This window comes from Coregonus lavaretus (assembly GCF_964263955.1).
Source record: "Coregonus lavaretus genome assembly, chromosome: 26".
NCBI lineage: Eukaryota > Metazoa > Chordata > Actinopteri > Salmoniformes > Salmonidae > Coregonus > Coregonus lavaretus.
The window spans coordinates 19,863,163-19,885,870 of record NC_140013.1 but is presented as its reverse complement, the minus strand read 5'-3'; the positions used below and the strand labels follow the sequence as shown (position 1 = coordinate 19,885,870).

General features: G+C 40.5%; 1 protein-coding gene and 1 long non-coding RNA gene across 5 annotated transcripts; one reads left to right on the top strand and one right to left on the bottom strand.

Annotated features, from left to right (window-relative positions):
* Positions 1-1,573: 1,573 nt before the first annotated feature.
* Positions 1,574-12,232, bottom strand: LOC311101636. Its single transcript, XR_014609940.1, has 3 exons — positions 11,477-12,232; positions 5,143-5,268; positions 1,574-1,963 (listed from the first exon to the last, which is right to left on the bottom strand). It is a non-coding gene; the product is annotated as an uncharacterized lncRNA (long non-coding RNA).
* A 189-nt stretch (positions 12,233-12,421) lies between these two features.
* On the top strand, positions 12,422-22,378 carry LOC311101634 (T-box transcription factor TBX2b-like). Of its 4 annotated transcripts, none has more exons than XM_084142768.1 (7): positions 12,422-13,259; positions 14,371-14,638; positions 16,050-16,196; positions 17,897-17,973; positions 18,277-18,464; positions 19,283-19,896; positions 20,694-22,378. In XM_084142768.1, the coding sequence occupies exons 1-7, from the start codon at positions 12,901-12,903 to the stop codon at positions 21,126-21,128; spliced, it is 2,088 nt and encodes a 695-aa protein (XP_083998894.1). In that variant the 5' UTR covers positions 12,422-12,900; the 3' UTR covers positions 21,129-22,378. The 4 variants fall into 4 exon arrangements, with proteins under 4 accessions (XP_083998894.1, XP_083998893.1, XP_083998896.1 ...); XM_084142767.1 differs by having other exon boundaries at positions 14,371-14,647; XM_084142770.1 differs by having other exon boundaries at positions 12,423-13,259; positions 18,295-18,464.
* Positions 22,379-22,708: the final 330 nt, after the last annotated feature.

Sequence of the window (22,708 nt, the reverse complement as noted above, 5' to 3'; positions counted from 1 at the left end):
GCTGACAGTGAATACAACACTCTAAAACTTATCTGACACTCAGAACAAGAATCAAATGAACTACAAAATGTTCAAGTCTAAAATCAGTACAAGACTAATTGATGTAGTTTAAATGCAATTCACTTACCTTAGACAGGAGCAAAACCGGGCCAGAGACTGAAACAATGGCCATGTGAATGTGTTTGAGCAGGCATACTCATGCCAACAAGCACTGGCTCTGCTCTCGCCTTCAGGTTGTTTGCCCCATAGAAAAATAATGAATAGAATGGGCTTGGAACCTCTAACCCTGGCATTTTTGATAGGTAAACTTATGGGTACACTTACAATGGCTGCCTGGTAGTGCAATGCAATAATTTCCATGGTAAGAATGTTCATTCAAACGAATGTATTTTTTTGTAATGTCAGTTGAGTTGAATCAACAAATTACAGCACATATTACTTGTCCACCCATAGAGTACCACAGTATGAGTCATATATCCATAAAACCTAGCGGTCAAACAGGGAAATGGTTCCAATCGTTTTTCCACAATTCATTTTTCCCATAGGGGATTTTAGAAACACTTAAAATAAGGGCTGTGTTTCATGTAGGCTTACCCTGGTGTGACGTTTTGATAACCGTGTAAATCTGTCTAGGACAAGGTGACTTTTATCAATACATTTCCCTGAATGTACCCCCCCCCCCCCCCCCCCCCCATATCATAAAGAACTACAAATGCCATGATGATCTGGACGAGGCTGCCGAATCGAGGCAAAGGTAAGAATCTCTGGATTAAATATCTAATGTTAGCTAAATGTAGTAATGAATAAATTGGCTACATTTCTTTAAATTGACAATTCTGTGAACTGTCTTTTGCAAGTCTTTTTTTTTTTTTTACCCCAATTGGTAGTTACATTCTTGTCTCATCACTGCAACTCCCCTATAGACTCAGGCGAAGGTCGAGAGCCATGCATCCTCTGAAACACGACCCTGCCAAGCCACACTGCTTCTTGACACACTGCTCGCTTAACCCAGAAGCCAGCCACACCAATGTGTAGGAGAAACCACAGTCCAACTGACGATCGAGGTCAGCTTGCAGGTGCCCGGCCCGCCACAAGGAGTTGCTAGAGCACGATGAGACAAGGAAATCCAGGCCTGCCAAACCCTTCCCTAACCTGGGCCAATTGTGCGCCGCCTCTTGGATCTCCCGGTCACGGCCGGTTGTGACACAGCCTGGGATCGAACCCAAGGCTGTAGTGACACCTCAGCACTGCGATGCAATGCCTTAGACCGCTGCGCCACTCGGGAGGCCCTTTTGCAAGTTTTAAATTGACACAATACATGATAGCAAGGTTGTCAGCTAAAGATGACGTGCAGGAGCTTGCAGGGATTTGTAGTTTTGCATGATGTCTACGTTGATGCTAATTAGCATTTTCGAATCTGAGAGTAAATAGAGCCAAATATATTGATAAAAGTAACCTTGTCCGAGAGAGATTTACATGGTTATCAAAACGTCACGCCAGGGTAAGCCCACACGAAACACAGCCCTTATTTTATGTATTTCTAAATTCCCCTATGGGAAAAATGAATGGTGGAAAAAACGATTGGAACCATTTCATTGACTGCTAGGTTTTATGGGTATTATGACACCTCCACTGTGGGGCTCTATTATGGCATAAATGACATGAATAGGACGCCTGTTCTATTCATTCTATTTAAATGGTTTGCCCACTGACGCTCCCTTGTTACCCCACACTGTGACATGATACCCTGCATGCCAATGTCTCTCTGAGTCTGAAGGGACCATGCCCAGGCCAGTGCCCCAGCTGGCACCTCTACCAGGGGCAGGGGCCTGTTAAGGAGGACACACCTTAGCTGTTTCACTCTTTTTCAAAACGTTGTCTGCCTCCTGAACAGGCCCCTGGTCTTTACCCTCCTCTCCTGTGACAGACTCCATTGATACCCATCCTCCTCTGCCAGCAAACCCTGTGAATAGATAGAGCAGCGAGAGGAGAGTAAGGTTGGCACCAGGAGAGAAGCAGCACGAATACATAGCTAGCTACAACCACTTGTGGACAGGTTTGCTAAGCTTTTGCTAACATTGTTTTGCTCAAAATCACACAGAAAAAAATCCACTGCAGAAAGTAAGCTAAATACAGGGCAAAAGTGATCTGTCTCTTGAAATGTGATGGAAATTGTTATTCACTTATATTCAATAACAGACTGTAATAGCATTATAATGTGTGTACAATACAACACATTTAACAATATCAGATCTGAAATAGTATTTTGATTGCATTTAATTGTTGTCATCCTCTCAACTAAATAGAGTATAAAGACTGTTACATTGTTAGCAAATAGTTATGTTAGGCAAGTAAAATTCCCTCTTTTTTAATCGCTTATAATTATTTTCCTCTCCTCAGTGCACTCCTTTGATCCACAATGGAGACAACTGGATATCAAATAGGAGTGAAAAAAGTACAAAAATGTATACACGCACTACTGTAAGTCGCTCTAGATAAGAGCGTCTGCTAAATGACAAATGTAAAAATGTAAATAGGTATCAAATAGTCCAACTTGCGGATGAGTTTTTAGTGGCAGCCACTTGAAAACAATCAAAGGCAATACAATTTCATGATACCGTTTTTTTCATATAAATATGACAGACAACATTTAGTGAGAAATGCCGTGGTCATTGCAGGTATGTTGATGACATTTTGTGACCTTTTAGTGAATAAAACAAATGTCACAAACCAAAGGCCAATTACAATTCGCATAGGGCTACTATTATTGTTAATTTAATGTACAAATGCAATCTTAATAGCCACTTTTCAGATCATGCTCTTCAATCGTCTAGCAGGAGGCGAATATGTTTTATATAACCAAACCTAACATTTCTGTATTGTTTACAGTGCCAAAATGTCCAATTAAAAAAATGGTATGCATCAATGGGTTTTATTCAAACGAAACCCTTCCTCATAAATTGAGGACCCTAATCGCCTTATTCTGAACAAGATTAGAGCCTACCTATGTGTACACTTCTTTCTAATTCAATGATAGAGACCATCATGTGAGCGGTTACGTTCGAAATTTAACACCGGAAAGTGCTTTCCTTCTCGCTAAATTAAAGTATGACTGAAATAAAAGTAGTTTCCCCCGAATCAGGTAATTTCATATCGCCTCTGTATGTAATACGATTCAATGTATTCGGTCCCATGAGTTGAAAATTGAATTTTGAAGCGCTGTCAACAAGTTCAACTCTGTTAAATAAACACGAGTTTGATAGGACTGTAGACCATAGTAGAGAACAACAAGGCGACAAATGTGATTATTTTCAAGGGAACTGAGTGCATGTAAAACATAATAGCCAGCCTATCCATGTTGTGTTGCAACATCACATCAAATTGATCAAGGCTGTTATAGAGTTACGTTCCTGAACAGAAATGGATCTGCTATATGCACATATATGTTGACAATCGGGTTGTTATTCACTCAATAGGACACTATAACTTATCGTTTCTCTCCTAGCTATTTGAGCTAAGACATTTGAACAAACCAAAATTGTTAGTCTATAGCAGTGGTTCCTAACCAGGGGTACTAGGACCCCTGGGCCTATCCACAAGGTTGATCCACAGGGGATACTTGAGAAGACTCATAAAACCATAGGCCTACTGGTAAAATGCAGGAGGGCGTACTTTTTTTTTCATTTTTTTTTCTTTCTCATTTAGCAGACGCTCTTATCCAGAGCGACTTACAGGAGCAATTAGGGTTAAGTGCCTTGCTCAAGGGCACATCGACAGATGTTTCACCTAGTCGGCTCGGGGATTAGAACCAGCGACCTTTCGGTTCCTGGCACAACGTTCTTAACCACTAAGCTACCTGCCGCCCGTACTTCAGGGGTACTACGGGCAGAGCAAAATTAATTTGGTTGTACAGTAACCGAAAAAAGGCTGGGAACCACTGGTTTATAGGGCTCGGCTATATAGCCTACCTTCCATTTCTAAAGTCAGTCAGATAACTTCCAACACCTAGGCTATACTCTCCCATTTATTGTTCGGTTTATTTCAACTGCAGATGCAACAATTACATGAAGCTTGCTACTTAAGTTAATGATATACCTTTCTCTATATAGTAGGTAGACCTACTTGTAGCCTACATCTGTATCGACCCACATGGATTTAAATTGTTTTTTAATTTTCTTAGATACATAAAATATACTTTGCAGGTAACTTTTATTTGTCCTATATCTCTAACCCTAACCATGTCCGAGGACAGCAGCTTTGTTTACAAGTTGTGAATCAGTAGCATTATGACCTTAACGAGGTTATAATATATCTAGTAAAGACATCGATTAATCAGCTTATCGACACGAAGACAAAGCATTGCAACACAAATTCAAAGGTGCGTGCAAATCACTGTTAGCACTATTGTCAAATAAATCACTGTTAAAACACTATTGTCAAAGTTAACCGCCGAAAGAACTGGCGAATAATTTCTTCTTGTTACCTTTCTTGTCAGTATTCACAAGATGTAAACAGTAGGCGTACAAAAGATCAATCAATCTGCAGGCTATTCTCATTTCTCTGTAGGCTAATGCTTTTTAATTTATTCTAGGCCTACTCAAAGGATAAAATCTCTTTCAAGTGGATAAATAACTCACAAAATATCCTACGGGTCAACCCGCGCCATTTCATTAAAAATAATTAGGATTTAATGCATGGTATAAATACTTGATGGATTTAGTAGCCATATTATAACACCTTGCTATCAGTAGCATCCTAAAACTGCCATCTCTGATGTATTTTGAGGTTGTGGTTTGTTGTTTTTGTAAGCCACTGTTATCAGTGAAACTATCAATTAAGGTCCATTCAATGCTACTCGACCGAAACCATGATATGGATGTTTTATTGAATTGCATGATATGCTTCAAGATAGTAAGTTATTTAGTGGTTTTGTTCAATATCTTTTCAGAAATCAATGAATGGTAAACAAGTACATCTTTATGCTGCTATTTTGCACTCAAATAAAATGCTGTTAGTGTAAAAACGGTATTAACTCGTGCCCTGGTCCATTACGCATGTGTAATGCGCGCTGCAGTGAGGGTGAGGGGGTTAATGATATATGCCAGGGTCACGGACTCGGTTGTAATTGAAAAAGCAACTCACATGCTGCACGGCTCAGGCGGCTAGCGGCCAGGCCTCGCTGATCAAAGTTAGGGAAGCCGGGGAGGAGAGGGCCGGCTGCGGGCAGGGACATTCCCGGAGCTGCATGGAGTATTGTGTGCTTTCAACCTGTGTTGCCAGAAGCAGAAAAGAAACAAAAACTCCATTCACTCTCAACCACAGACAATGCAGGTAAATGTTGGTGGGAAGATATTTCCTTCCATTGTTTTGTGAAGAACTATAGACCCGTTGTCATGACATATGATCATTCAAGCCTTTCTAAATGCATAGATGTTTTTGTATATTAAAATAAATAATACATTTTTACTGCAGGTCACGTAGAATTAATGTTCAAGGGTAGCAAACTATTTCATGTGTGTAAACACGCGCCCGCACATACACACACACACACACACACAGACACAGACACACACACCTTTGAATCACAGTCAAATGAACTTGGACAGAGTGAAACAGTGAACAACACAGACAACATGAGAGTATATTGGTTTAGTGAAGTAAAATGGAGACTGGAAAGCAGCAGTAAGGGTGTTCCTCGGTTACCTGGGGTCATTTTAGCGCCCCCACCTGTTGCTACCTGCGAAAGATAGGCTGTCACCATAGAATTGGGAACTACAATACTAGGATCTCTATGGCTGTCAATTTCTCCAGACAAACGCTTCAAGCATTCAAGTTGTGCGTCGGAGAGACAATAGGCTATACTATTCGCTAAATAAGTATCCAAAATACAATCCACGGACCTGGCATAATCACCAGTTCTGTGCTACTATTTTACAAATAACCTCTTAATAACCTATTGAAGGTTGAAGGTGATAGCTGCACGTGAAAATAACATAAGTGGAATCACATTTGTTGAGGGGGGTGGGGGGTTCTATTCGGCTACCAGCGCTGCTTGTGAGAATTGTTATTTTTCATCAATCAGTCGCAACGTGACCAAGCGGACAGGACAGCCCACCGGCAGCCCTGCTGATTCGGGTCAATGAGACAACACGAGCACGAAGACGAGCAAATTGAGTTCGCAGAGGGCGAGAAAGAGGGATTAAAACCCGGCTTTAATGAGTGGGAGAAGAAGAAATGTAAACAGGCCGTGTGTGTGTGTGTGTGTGTGTGTGTGTGTGTGTGTGTGTGTGTGTGTGTGTGTGTGTGTGTGTGTGTGTGTGTGTGTGTGTGTGTGTGTGTGAGAGAGAGAGAGAGAGAGAGAGAGAGAGAGAGAGAGAGAGAGAGAGAGAGAGAGAGAGAGAGAGAGAGAGAGAGAGAGAGAGAGAGAGAGAGAGAGAGAGAGAGAGAGAGAGAGAGAGAGAGAGAGAGAGAGAGAGAGAGAGAGAGAGAGAGAGAGAGAGAGAGAGAGAGAGAGAGAGAGAGAGAATGAAAGAGCGATGGGGAGGGAGAGGGGGTTGGTGGTAGCCTGGCTGGAGGAGGCGCTGGGTATACATGTGACAAGGGGAAATATGAGGGACTTTGACAGGTCTTAAACGGTCTGGCGCCAAGGCCTCAGTCTACCGGCTAAATATAGCAGGAGAGATGATGCAGAGAGATGGGAAGAGAAGAAGAAAAGATTAAAGGAAGAAAACATGACAATGTAGTGGGAGTAGCCTAAAAAATAACAATACAAGATTACAGACAAATAAGGCTATAGTAGTAACAATACAGTGACCCGTTATTTCGAAATTAGAATTTTCCCGCAGCATATCAGTAACACGCGGGTCGCCACAATGACCCTGAAGGTGCACTGTTCTTTCCGCACAGTTTCACCCAACACTTGCAATTAAGCAAATTCTATTGTGTGGACCTTACATGGCACAGGGCTTAATGCAAAATGATGTCTGTTCCTTTGGGGTTATAACCTTTTCCATAGGAAATGATCTCGAGGTGTGGCGAGCACATCTCTTGTCACGCACAGGAGCGAGCATTAAGACATAACGGGACCTATTTCTGTAGGACTATGTTCAATGTTTAACCGAAATATGCTGAATATTTCCGTTATTGCCACGTCTCTCGTCTCTCATCTCTGCTTTAACAGGTAGCATAGAATGGGGAACGCTTCTGGCATGAATTACGTTAAAAGTAATCTGTAATAACACCACATCACTTGAGGATTGGTTTTTTATTTTATTTTATTTTTTCATTTAGGCCTATATAATGTATTCACACACCTTGACTTTTTCCAAATTTTTTGTGTTAAAAGTGGGATTAAAATTGATTTCATTGTCATTTTTGGTCAACGATCTACACAAAAAACTCTGTATAATTCTAACATTTATTTAAAAAAATATGGAAAATATAACACTAATATATCTTGATTAGATAAGTATTCAGCCCCCTGAGACAACAATACATGTTAGAAGCACCTTTGGCAGAGATTACAGCTGTGAGTCTTTTTGGGTAAGTCTCTAAGAGCTTTGCACACCTGGATTGTACAATATCTGCCCATTATTCTTTAAAAAATTATATTGCTAGAAATTGCTAGAAAGCCATTTTCAAGTCTTGCCATAGATTTTCAAGCCGATTTAAGTCAAAACTGTATAGGCCATCCAGGAACATTCAATGTCGTCTTGGTAAACAACTCCAGTGTAGATTTGGCCTTGTATTTTAGGGATACTTAATTAGTTACACAACTGAATGCATTCAACCAAAATGTGTCTTCTGCATTTAACCCAACTCCTCTGAATCAGAGAGGTGCGGGGGGCTGCCTTTCCAATGACAATGTCCATGGCCCCCTGGGAGCAGTTATTGTTCGGGGTTAACTGCCTTGCTCAAAAACAGAACTGCAGATTTTCCCACCTTGCCAGCTCTGGGATTTGAACCAGCGACCTTTTAGTTACTGGCCCAACAGTCTTAACCGCTAGGCTACCTGCCGTTGTTATTTACCTACTGAAATGTGAATTTGTCTCGCTAGTGTCTGTTGGAAAGAAGACTGAACCAGGTTTTCTTCTAGTATTTTGCCTGTGCTTAGCTGTATTCCATTAATTTTTATCCTAAAAAACTCCCTAGTTCTGCCGATGACAAGCATACCCATAACATGATGCAGCCACCACCATGCTTGAAAATATGTAGAGTGGTAATCAGTGATGTGTTGTATTGGATTTGCCCCAAACATAACGCTTTGTATTCAGGACAAAAAGTTAATTTCTTTGCCACATTTTTTGCAGTATTACATAAGTGCCTTGTTGCAAACAGGATGCATGTTTTGTTTTTTTCTGTACAGGCTTCCTTCTTTACACTCTGTCATTGTGGAGTAACTACAACGTTGTTGACCCATCCTCCGTTTTCTCATCTCACAACCTTTAAACTCTAACTGTTTTAAGCTGAGCTGTTAAAATCACCATTGGCCTCCTGTTGAAATCCCTGAGCAGTACTTTTGTAGTGACTGGGTGTATTGATACACCATCCAAAGTCTAATTAATAACTTCACCATGCTCAAAGGGATATTCAACGTCTGTTTTTTGTTTGTTTTTACCCACCTACCAATCGGTGCTGTTCTTTGCGAGGCAGTGAAAAACCTCCCTGGTCTTTGTGGTTGAATCTGGCTTGAAATTCACTATTCGATTGAGGGACCTTACAGATAATTGTATGTGTGGGGTATAGAGATGGGGTAGTCATTCAAAATTGTTGTTAACCACTATTATTGAACACAGAATGAGTCCATGCAACTTATGTGTTTGTTAAGCACATTTTTACTCCTGAACTTATTTAGGCTTACCATAACAAAGGGGCTGAATACTTATTGACTCAAGACATTTCAGCTTTTCATTTTTTATTAATTTCGAATATTTTCTACAAACAAAATTCCACTTTGACATTATGGGGTATTGTGTGTAGATCAGTGACACAATATCTCAATTTAATAAATGTTTCATTCAGGCTGTAACACAACAAAATGTGGAAAAAGTAGGGTGTGAATACTTTCTGAAGGGAACACAGAGCAAATAAATGGAGCATAACTGCAAACCCGTTGTTGATGTAATTAGTTATTTAAGTATATACATAGAAACCATTAACATTCTCCATGTGGTGCTAATATTTTTCCGCTCAGAATGTTTCTTCTGCCCAACTTGAACCTCAGTAAGTAGGCTAAGCTTTAACGATGAGTCTTCTATAAAGTCTAGCAGCAGTATAGCGTCTGTAAGAATGCACTTCATTTCACTGACTGGGCTACTGACTGACTCTGTCGACCACTAGTTGAATGTATAGCCTATAAAGGACGAAAAACACAAGTACAAAGACTTACCAGGTTGTTTGAAAAAGGAAGAGGTAGTGCTTTAAAAAATGTGAGATTGATAAAAAAGATGTTATCCTTAACTCAAGCTAAATCACATAGATCTGAAATAGGCTTCATGTTAAATACCACTGAAACTGTAGCCCTATACATACATTCCCTAACTGTAATATCAAAGGTTTAAGAACATTATATTCACAAAACTAAATGATGAAACATGATGGTCCTAATGAGCTAGAAAAGTAGTCACCAAATGTTATATCCTTATCCATTATGCATAATTGACCACCCTTAACCTATTATAACAACAATAATTCTACAGGGTTTCAATAATTTCCCATTATTCTGATTATATTGTTCACACTAGAAATTAAATAATCACAATTTACCTGATTCCTGTAAGTTAGGCCACAACATAAAGATTCCAATAGAATAATTTATTCAGCTCAAGCCTGATAAAGGCCTGCCTACACGCTATATTCTGCTCGCCGTGATCACAAAATGTATTGACAATTAGGCCTAATTAAATCCACTACAATGTTGAGCACGGCTGGTGTGATAAGAAGTCTATAAAACCATTTACAGAATGTCTCTCAGATTTTTGAAAATTAGTTTGGGAATAAATAGAAATTCGTTTTATCTTACTGTACAGTGCATAGTGACGTCAATCAGGTTTGAATATGGTAGGTCTGCAAAAACAATTGATCAATGTTCCAAAAAATATTCCACTGTCTATAGTTTCTTTAGAATTTACAAGTTTAAAACAACGTCCTGGATTTTCATGTTCAGATATAAGCAACACGTGTCTCACCTCTTACCACCAATGCACATTCTACAGGGTATTTTTTTTATTAGTGGTACATTACTAATTAGATTATATGAATAAGATAGTAAGATAGCCATATAACCTTGATGCACTAGAATAGACCACAAAACAAAGCCAATAGCTATTGCACCTTATACCATTAAAAAGGTGTGAAACTCTAAAAAGTAGGCTTCTTTTACGCATAAATTACGCATAGATTACATTTAATTTAATTCCGTTTAAAAATATATATATTTAACGTAAATCCTTCAAGCTCTCAACATGCACTTGGAAAGGAATGTGTTATATTCTATTGACACTAATGCCATTGGAGCTGTGCGAACACTGATACGGAAGAAATGTAGACCGACTCAGCCGGCTATAGAAGGGTTAATCGGAAATGTGTGGTTTGTATCTGACAAACTCATTCCGAAGGATTATGAGTTTTTGTTTCAGTTTTTATGTCGAAGTGACGATGTTCTGGATTGAGCTAGAGCGGAACCGGATCTACTAGTCTGCTTCAGATCAACTTCTGGGCAGACTGTTCCGTGTATATCCAAATTCTCACATTTTGATGCAAAGTAATAATCACTCCGAAAGAGCATTCTCAGACCAAAAACTCGAGACATAAGCGGCAGCTTTGGCGTGGATGGCGAGGGGGATTGGAGGGCGCTCGCTGCTGGTTGGATTTTAGGGTAAATATGAAGTGACAAGTGTCTGCTCTTATTGTGGTGCGTCAGCCGACCGGCGCCAAACGGCTCTTTAACCAACTGAATCGAAGTTAATCAAGCCAAGGGTCCACAGAATGGATTTCTTAAAGGTACAACACAACAGTACCGAGACCGAGTTTTTGGTCGGGTCGCCTTAGGGGTCGTTGCAATGGTCTGAAGTGTGTTATGTACTGTATGGGGTTTGACACATACCAACAAACTGCCCTCATGATAATCTATTAATATAAAGCATCTCATTGCTGTTTCAGTTTATGCTGAAAATGAGAGCGAAGAAGGTCATATTAGAATAAAAGGAATAGCCTACGTCTATACAGTACAGTATATGATAGCTATCGATAGGCTACGTCAGGCTATTCCTGGTTTTAAAAAATATATATTAAAAAGTATTATTATTTTCACTATTTAGGCTATAAGGCAATCAAATACAGTGAATGTACAATAAATCACTTTGTGAGCATGAATAATTTATACTGCCTAAAACCAAGTGAAGAGGACATAGATAGGCTCCACATCAGAAGAAAACACATCTATTTAGTTTCTGGAAGGCTATAAGCAAGCACTCACCGCGTTCTATCTGTCGATTTTGCTCTCGAAATTCATTCATTTGTTTTATTTTCTTCTTGCCTCAACGCAGCATCTGTCTCTGCGCTTTTCGAATGCCCCGGGGCTGTTTTTAAAGTGGCAATGTCCGGTTTATTAGTCGCTGTCCTTGCCGTGAAGCGTTCACAAAACAGCAGCGAGTCACGGAAATGGACAGCCCTGAAATATAATACCTAAATCGAGTCCGATAGCCTACCATTCAGGTATGGGTGGCTGTGGACTCTCTTGCCGTCTCAGCATAGTCTGTCTAACTCTGTCATTACGCACAACCAGTGAGGGAACTAACTGTATGCTATTATGGCCAAACCACGATAAACACTTCAACAGATAAAACTGCACGCGGATTTCTAAACAAACGAAACCAGATAGAATGGCTATGAGGTAAAAATGACATGGACCTAAACTGACAATATAATCTTCACATGGAATGGAACCACAACGAATCTATTTGGAATCTTCGTTTTCCTGAGCTAAATTCATACTTTAAAAAATAAATCACCGGTATAGCCTAATAACATTATTTAGCCTACCTCTAGGCTATCATGAAAGCGACTATAGAGCAATAAACGTAGGCTATCTATTCGGGCACTGTTTCTGGGCTGGAGTTATGCACCTCGTCGAAAGTATAAAGCGCAAGCCGACCGAGGTGATGCCTCCACCGGCCAAGAATTGAGGGCTGACCCGGTGTTTGGCTTGGAGATGGGGGTGGGATTTCCCGAGCTTTCCTGTCATTGGTTAATATTTTATTCTGTTGACATGTTTTCTTACTGCTAATGCTTCCGACACCTTGTTGTCCACCCCCTCTCTTAGAGCCTGGCCGGAGCTGTCAAAACCACGCCTATAGAGGCCCACAATTGGTCCAGAAAGCGTAAAATCAGCAATCAAAGGGGCTCGGTCCATCAGTGTTGGGATCGAGGCAGGAAGGACATGTGAGATAGTCACAGTTCTACAGCGAACAGCGCAAGATCTAACCATTTCAACTCCGTGTCCATGTGGAATGATTGCTCTAGCCTTCCGAGAGACACATCTTATTTTTCTCAAAGCGACTGGTGGGGAGAAAGAAGGAAACCCCGATTCTACTCTCAAAGCGTCGCTGCTTCTCTATCTTTGACTGATATTGTTACTGCACTTCGTGGAGGTACCAGCAACGGGAGTTTACGTGTAGTATAGGCTAATTCCTATAAATTCCTTTTTTTTCAGCTAATAACCGTCTATAACGCGTCTATTCAAAGGCTAGTTATCTGGCACCATATTCGAAATTACTTCTGTATACTTCTTACAGAAATAAGACAGAAATAAATTATTCTGGAAGCGGACCTACTGATTTGGCCGAGGGGGGAGAATATCACTGTATATCATAATTTCACTTCGATATTTTGGATGCACCGATGAGAGATCCAGTTTTCACAGGGACTGCCATGGCTTATCACCCTTTCCACGCTCACCGGCCGACCGACTTCTCCATGTCAGCTTTCCTAGCGGCCGCGCAGCCCTCCTTCTTCCCGACGCTCACTCTGCCTCACCGGGCTCTCACTAAGCCCATGTCGGACCATCTCGTCGGAGCCGCGGAGGCAGGGCTCCACCCGGCTCTCAGCCACCACCATCAGGCGGCTCATCTCCGCAGCCTGAAGAGCCTGGAGCCCGAGGAAGAGGTGGAGGACGACCCTAAAGTCACACTGGAGGCCAAGGATCTATGGGACCAGTTTCACAAAATAGGAACAGAGATGGTTATTACCAAATCTGGAAGGTGAGAGTGCGCTCTGATAATTATTGCCAGCGAGGCTGACTACAGCGTCATGGTTATTCTCTGTCCATCAGTGGCGATTTTAGCGTGTACATTTTGGTGGGACAAACATTGTCCATACTGTATAGGCTTTGTGATCAGATGTGCATTATGTTCAGATTTATTCTGTAACGCTACGGCAAGAGTATGGCGAAAGCAAAAGGGTACGAAAGAAGTAGCTACATTCAGGATTACAGGGACATATTAGTTCAGGGCCTGCTGTAGGCTAGACTGGCTCGATGTGATTGTGTTTTTCATTGTATTCTATTGCATGTTCTTAAACTTATAAGCCTAGTTTATCATCGAAATAAGTTAATTATTTAACTTAAAAGTGATAAATACTATCAGAGTTTTCTTTACTATTGTGACCTGACTGATAGCATTTTATTTAGTTTCGATGGTACGATTATAATGAAGTTATAATCAAGTTTGGAGCGTGTTTGACAGAAAAGGATATTTGCAATATTTTGAAAATGTAGAATTTAGTTTAGGCTAGGAGTCTTGCCAGAGAGGAGAAAAAAATAACTCCCCTGGCTTTAGTCAGCAAAACGAGAATAGTATATGGATCAAACTGCATTCTGTCATGACAGTTGAGCTTCTGGATTTTGTAAACAGACTGTCAGACTTGAAAAAGAGGATTGTGATTTAACCTGATAGTGTCATATCATAAATATATTTCACTCGGCTGATTACAGACGAATTACAAAATATTGTAATCAGTAATAAAAAATATATACAAATTACTTTTAAGTAGGCTATTAGGCCTACACCTTATTAGTTTAATTTCCTACAACTACCATGGTATTTGCAAAGTTGCATGTACATAATTCGATGGAATGCTTTTATAATGAATGACAGTTGTGTCAATTAATAATACTTTATAATTTGCCTATATCGATTAAATAGTGTTGCATTTTCCTGGACACAAAGGAGAGAGAAAGAGCAAGTCGCCTATTGACGTGTTTTTATAATGTTATTGCCAGATTTCTGGGTCTTGTCTGACAACATTAAATGTCATATTTGTATGAATAAGCCTACATGGAGTTAATTCCACGCATATTTGTCTGTCTTCCAGGAGAATGTTTCCTCCGTTTAAAGTCAGAATAAATGGGCTTGATAAAAAAGCAAAGTATATTCTATTGATGGATATAGTCGCTGCGGACGACTGCCGCTACAAGTTCCACAATTCTCGCTGGATGGTTGCGGGAAAGGCGGATCCGGAGATGCCCAAAAGAATGTACATTCACCCGGATAGCCCAGCTACGGGAGAGCAGTGGATGGCCAAGCCTGTTGCTTTTCATAAACTCAAGCTGACCAACAATATCTCGGACAAGCATGGATTTGTAAGTACTGTATGTTGACTTTTATTTACATTTAAACACGCAATTGTATTTCTGATGGATAATAATAAATGACACATGTTTTAGGTTATGGAGTAACACAATGTATTTAAAGACAGATACTGTTCCATTTTTTGAGCGAGATATTTCTATAGTTCTTGAATATTCTCATTCTATTTGCAACATGATTTTAGTAGGACTAACGTATTGGCACTGTATTTTTCCCAATAGATTGCTTTGTATTGCCAGGCTGTTGCCAGGACACTGTTCAACTCAATGTCGACATAGGCCTGTTTCCAAATATGATCTCCCAAAATATTATTCTCTAAAGCGTCATAAAAATAGCCTATAAATCTAATATCATGAAAGCTCTTGTTGTTGGTAGAAATAGTAATGTAACGCATTTACACATTTATAAAACAGAGTTTTACACGATTGTGGAAGAGGATTGAAACCATGATTCAAGTATTAGATTTGCTCTTTTTAAAAAGCCTAATTTAAGCGAAGAGGGAGTTCGTGAGAATTGGGGATTATGAGCATTAGAAATCGGGTCAAGGAGACCGGGCAGAGTGGAAATCGGTTTGGATAGGGCGAGCCTCTGTGGCGTCCTTTGACGTCGGTTTGATAGCTTTACTCCGACCTAGCCTCACTGTCTTGAGCCAGCTTGATCAGCGTGGAATAAAAACAATGTGTGGATGTAGCCTGAACTCGAAGTTCGTGTTTCGCGGTCGGTGCCTAAAGTTATTTTTGTAGCCTACTGTAAAAAACTAACCGCGGAGAAGATGGAAGTGATGGACGCCTCAGAAAGTAGGCTTTATAGAGAGAAGCTGCAGCGTGTGTTCAATGCTCCTAGACCAATGTGCAAACAAACCGACTGTAAACAAATTGAACATTTACATGCCAGACGCATCCAGACGTTTTTGCAAAATGTTGCAGACAGTGTTTTGATAGATGTAGGCTATAGGCTATCCAAAGTTTACCTTTAATTATCCAGCCACTGTGTTAATATAGGCTTACGTATTGTAGTAGTTAATGAATGTATATAATATACATGTTGTAAATGTTATCAGTAGGTTGGCCAGCAGATATGATAACGCAAATATTACATTAAATGTTTATCTTTAATATTGTTTTGTATCTCGAGCTGTGTTGACAACAGGTGTGTTCTCTTGCATTCTGAGAATAAACAGTAGGCCCAATTCTGAATAGACCTACTCACTGTTATGAATAATAGTGATACTAGGCCCAGTAATAATTATTATAAGAAATAATAATAACATATTTTAATCTCATGCGATGTACATGATCTTATTGTATTAATCACTGATAGGCCTACGAGTTATTTTGAGATAGGCATATCATCAGATGGTCTCGTTGAAATGCTAATAATTCATTTTTTTCCATCTTTTCACAGACGATTCTTAATTCCATGCACAAATACCAGCCCCGGTTTCATATCGTGAGGGCCAACGACATCCTGAAGCTCCCCTACAGCACGTTCAGGACATATGTGTTCCCAGAGACAGACTTCATCGCTGTCACAGCTTATCAAAACGACAAGGTAAGCAATATAATACAGTAGCCTATATAATACACTGGAATTTAACATAGGCTACATTAATGTTCGAGACCATGAAATAACCTCGCCATAAGAGGTTGGGCCTATTTTTACATACATGACACTATTTTCTATCAGCAAAAGGTTAATCTGAGGTTCAATTTTGATTTTGTTTAGTTTGTTTTTATGAGGAAAAAAATGGCTCATTTGTGGAATTAGATGGCCTCACTCGTTTGTGCAACCTTGTTGCATTTAATGATCTTTGTTGACGAATGTTAAAGGCAGACTTTTTACAGTGAAACCGTTGCTGCAGGGTTTTTAATCTGTAGGACTAAATGCACCTGCTCAATCAAACCGCATGTCGGTCATCATTGTCAAATGTTATGGTTAACCTTACATAACCAGTTTAGCCTACAATTGCAGGCATATATTTGACTAGTAAAAACAGATTTGAAAAGGTTGGCTATTGCTGTTGTCTTTCCGTCTATGGGCTATGGAGGATATGCTGCTGGCTCACAATTCCATTCAAATCTAATTAGATGGTGCTTCTTTGGACACTGACACCATTTGGTTAAAGACTGATTTCCCCATGGTTCTTCAGGGTGTCAGTAATTCCTAGATTTGATGGTGAGTATTTATTTTAGTTGCAGTCAAAAATTATCTAGCTCCCTGCACTCTCCCCCTCCATGAGGCTAATTGGCGTCCGTGTCAGAGGGGCCTGTGGTGGTCTTGTTGCTATCGGCTCCGGAGTGGCGCAGCGGTCTATAAGGCACTGCATCTCAGTGCTGGCGGCGTCACTACAGACTCCGGGTTTGCCCGGGGTAGGCCATCATTGTAAATAAGAATTTGTTCTTAACTGACTTGCCTTGTTAAATAAAATACAAACTCGTAAAGTTTATGGCAAAGAGTCACAATCGATTAGAAGGCACTATCCTCGTCCGTTTGTCCGCGAGCTACACAGTCTCGGAGGCTGCCTGCGCAATCAAAGCGTGACAGAAGGGGACTGCGACTCCCTGATTGGTCGATTCGCGAATTCCTCAAGAGTTCCATACAAGGTGAGGAGGGGGAAAACAGCACAAACCCCGTATCGAAACATTTAGGCCAAGCGGCGGTTCCAAAGTCCATGCAGTATTTTTCCATACAAGCCTTGCATGAAGCAGCAATGATCCAAACCACATTATTAATTATGGATAAGATAGTCAGTCATCTGTTCAAATCGCCTTCACTCAGCTCTCCTCCTCACTCTCTTCGAAAAGAATGGATGGAGAAACACTGTTTGTTTCTCATGGGGCTCATGAGAATAACGCCTCGTCATTAAACCCCTATTAATAATGCAACATCTACCGAGGCATCCTTTCACCGGAGTGTGTTCTGTTCAGTGTGTTTAACGGGACACTGTATGTGGGAGAAATATATAAGAGTAAATCAAGTTGAGAAAAACACGTGACCCTATATATAGGTCAAGACATTATTAGGCCTACCATAGGCTTAACTGGACCTATAGGCCCATAGGCCGAGTTACGGGCCTAATACTACTACTAGTAGTAGTAGTACTACTAGTACTAGTACTACTAATACTACTACTAATAATAACAATAATTAATTGTAACGTCTATGGTAAGGCCTATTTGTCATTGTTTTTCTCGTTTATCTTGTTTGCACCCTGCAATGTCTAATATATTTTCTCCATCTCCTGTCCACAGATAACACAGCTGAAGATTGATAATAACCCTTTTGCCAAAGGATTCAGAGACACCGGAAATGGAAGGAGAGAGAAAAGGTAAGCATATGCTATGTCTGTTCGCCCATCACACTGTGTAGTCTAGCCTAGTTCTATATCAATTATATTATCATAATACGATAATATGCATAGGTCCTATGTTATGCATGTTTTAACAATGCCCCAACGTTATTCCTTTTAATCTGTTTATTAGTTAACAAAATAAAAATGACAAAATGCATGCTGTTCTCAACTCTGATGTAGGCTTATCATTGAATGTAGGTCGGCCTACTGCTGCCCTCATGTCATGTTAATGGTGTATGGAAGCCTTACTTGAATACATGTATCCACTATTATTAAAAGGGAACCGTTCAACTCTAGGAAACAGTTGACACTTCCCTCCCTGCGGATGTATGAAGACCAATGCAAAGCGGACCGAGACGGGGGAGACTCTGATGCCTCCTCTAGCGAACCAACAACTGGCAGAGATAGTGTACACTCCCCAATCGGACCTGGATCCAGCCCGCTTAGGCTCAGTCGAATCAGCCGAGGTAACATAATAATGCAATTGTGGCCAATGGCGGCATTTAGACTCATGGTGGCTGAAATATGGAGGCTATAGGCAAAATCCTCTAGTAATTTAGCCTATTTGAGAGAATAGGCTATAGGCCTATACCCAAAGAGTGCAAATGCAATAGTGTACGGTTTGTGATAACTTCATTTAATTTATTATGTCCAAGTAATAAACATTTTAGATTTACATAATAACAATTCATGTGCAACAGAAAATGCAATTTACCAAGAAAACACAGTGTTATAGTACATTTTCTAATTACAAAATGTACTTTGATAGTTTTCAGCAGCTCTTGTTCTTTAGATATACAATGTTCTTTCGTGACAGGCTATTTGTTCAACTCACTTATTATTGAAATATTAAATAACTGTTGCCTGGTGTAATGCATAGACTTAATCAGGCTACTTGACCATTGAAAAACAGCAACTTTTGACTGCTCAACTATTGATTAATAATTGAAGTATATTTACTCTGGGGTAAAAATACAACACAAAAGCCCCATGTTAATGCTCCGAGTAAGCCTCTTGGGCTGACATGTAGGAAGGAAACGGTTAGGCAAGGCATGTTAACACTAAATCATGACTGTACACTTAAAATAATCACTTACACAGTGCGTGTGAGTGTGCTTGTGAATGTTGTAACCACTGCCGTTTCAACTGCTATTTTACTTTCCATTATTAATTATATCTTTTTTAAATGTAAGTCTGAGCATGGCATGGCATTTTGTCAGTTATTTTACATTTAGGCCCACAAACATACAGCTAATTATGACTACAACTTTTTTTTTTATAACAGATGAAAAAACCTGTACTGACAGTGAGCAAGAACTTGACCATCAGGACGAGCATTGCACCGCGTCGAATAGCCCTGGACCCGAGCCGCCCTCTCCCTTCAGCCCAAGGTGCGAGGACCGGGTGAAGGATAAGCCGAGTCTGAACAAGAAAGACAACTATCCAGACTCAAGGGAGCCGAGCGACTCCATATTCAGTATAAGGAACCTTGAGAAAGGAGACAAAACGGAGAACAGGCACAGGAAAGACACTACAGATTCGTCAAAAAAGAACACCACTGAAAGCGTAGGGATAAGCGCAAGCAAGGAAAGTTTCTCCCCGCTCATGGTTCAAACAGAGAGCCCCTCACACTTCAGCGCGAGCCACCTGCAGAGTCTGGCCTTGTCTGGCTTGCACAGTCAGCAGTTTTTTAATCCTATGAACGCCGGACAAATGCTATTTCACCCTGGACAGTTCGCTATGGGCCCAGGAGCGTTTTCTGCCATGAGCATGGGACATCTATTGGCGTCGGTATCTGGAGCAAGTGGTATGGAAAACGGCAGCCTCTCTGCCCAGGGCACGGGGGGCACCCCGAACCCTTTCCCCTTCCATCTGTCGCAGCACATGCTCGCCTCTCAGGTAAGGGAGACTTTAATTCTACACTAAACAAATTGTTTGTTTGAACTCAGTGATCACTTATAGGCCTTTATGCTCGTTTGACTTCACCAAAACCGTTGAGGCCGTTATTGGCCTAGAATAGGCTTTGACTAATAAAGCATGAGTCTTACAAGTATGTGCAAACTTAGTGCCAAAATTCCACTGTAGACGCTTTGCATTGTACAATTTGACTGGCCAGATTCAGCAGACCCTATTCTGGGCAGAACTCAAATGCGCAGTATGTTGTTGGGCTATCAGGTCACTGCCACTAGGGCTAGGGAGGCCTGGGTCTCTTGCAATCTTACGGTAGTGAGAGGACGCATGCTGGCAGAATAGCGACAAAAAAGGTATAGGCCTATATATATTATTATTATTATTATCATTATTTTGAACAACAGTTCTGTTAATGATTTTTCAAAGTAGGCTGATAATTGTTTTAAAAGAACATGCTTTAGAAGACCACCCATAAATCAACACTCAGGAAATGTGTGGGAGCAAAAACGCAAGGCCTTGCGAATAAGCGTTCTCCTTTTTAACATCCAATCCGTATAGCCTTCATTATTCTAAAGGGTTCTTTAACATCGTAGAAGACGACTTCCTTGTAGGTTTAATTATTGAAGTGAACTAGCTATTGAGGCCGTGCATAATTTGGTCGTTGAGCGGGTTACCCAAGATTCAGTAGGCCTAGTCATTTGAGTAGGCTACATCGTGGTCTGAATATATCACTATCACCAGCACGGTCCCAGTACTAACTGCCATTTTCTCCTGCCTGATTTCAGGGCATTCCCATGCCGACCTTTGGAGGCCTGTTCCCCTACCCCTACACCTACATGGCTGCTGCTGCAGCCGCGGCCTCCGCCATGCCCGCCAGCACTACAGCCAGCTCGCTCTCGAGGAATCCCTTCCTCACCAGCTCCCGCCCTCGGCTCCGGTTCAACCCTTACCAGATCCCGGTGTCTATGGCCCAGAGCACAAGTCTACTCACCACCGGCCTGCCAGGCGGCCTAAACCCCAGCTCCGAGTCCTCCAAATCGGGCAGCAGGGAGACGAGTCCCGTGCCTGAGATCCACAACCACAAAGCGGGGTCGAGTCATAGGACCAGCTCTCCCAAATCGATGAAGGACTCTATCAATGAGCTCCAAAACATCCAGAGACTCGTGAGCGGCCTGGAGAGCCAGAGAGAGATGTATCCCCCCAGAGACTCTCCTAAGTGATCTCACTAATGGAATAATATATTCCACCACAACTTGGCTTGAAATATCAGAGAACATTATTAAACATTTTGTACAGCACATTACGCGAGGAAATGGCAACACCGGCCTACCTTTTCGCGCGCCTGGACTGAGAATGGAAGCAGGGAATGAAGGAGCGAGAACCAGCGTCGTCACTTACTGTTACTGTGTGTGGTACGCTTTCAATATTATAGGAAACTGAAGCATCGAAATAATATGAAAACCAAAAGTAGGCACTGAATTTTTAGGCTGCTGGCTAAAACTTGAGCACACAAAGAGGATACCATACCGCAAGAAGGAAAACCTACTAAGAACATTCTTCATGTAGAGCATATTGATGTTTAAACGACAGTGGCAAGGTCGTGGCATTGTTTTTAGGGACTGAAGAATTAACTTTATCAAACTATAATCAATGGCATAAGTTCTGAATGAACATTGGTGCTTTTTGCCCGCAGAATGGAGAAGGTGCAACCTGTAGAACGACAGGAAAACAAGCTACATCCAAAACGTTTTTAAAACATAGGCTATTATTTCAAAAGGGATGGATAAAATTAAAGTTCCGTCAAAAATAATTGATAGAAGAACGCTTAGGCCTATAATTTCTGCCAGAAAAATTGTTTGAACTATTTATGTAATTAAAATAAATTCTGTAAATAAGCTATAAAGGAATCCAAGAATATGCAATTGGTATTAATTTATTCAAAACTGTACATTGGCGTGTATATAATATTTAGAGTTTAACTCATTGCTTTTTATGATTTGTTATTTTACGTATAGGCCTGCTGTAAATGAAAGCTATTTAGCGCTTGTTGGTTTGAACCAGAACGTCTTTATATGTAATGCATAGGCATAGTTGATTATCTGCCTGTGACACGTGAAGGAAACAAACATGTGTGCCATGTTTATCTGCAATCTCTGTCTACAAAAACTAATATCAGAAAAGAGACAAAGAGAGATAGAAAGAGAGAGGGAGAGATACATAGAGAGAAAGCTGCCTATTTGTCACATTACCTGACTATTATCTGCAGGAGAGGCAGAGATATAGGAAAACCTCAGGTCATTTCACTCCAACACAGGAGAGGATGATAACATTTCTCTTTAAATGGGGCACAATGCATATCTATATATAAATATATTTAAAATTGAAAGCGTATCTCGTTTATTCTGGTTGTCCGGGTAAATTCAGTTTTTTGTTGAATTATCACACAATTTCAATAAAAAAAACAATGTGTTAAAAAGTTTTGTTCACTCATATTTTGTACCTACTGGATACAGTTAAGGTACATTTGAAATTCTTAATAGTAATAATAATAATAATAATTTAATGTATATAGGCTACCTATTACTAGTATTATTATTTTATAATTATAGCCTAATTATTATTATTATCTCCCAACATCAGATGAATGATGCCTCTAAATTAATGATAATACCGCCTTACAAAATATAACTTAAAATGGTCAAATACCTGAAAACACGCACACACGCACGCACACACACACACACACACACACACACACACACACACACACACACACGCACACACACACACAAACACACGG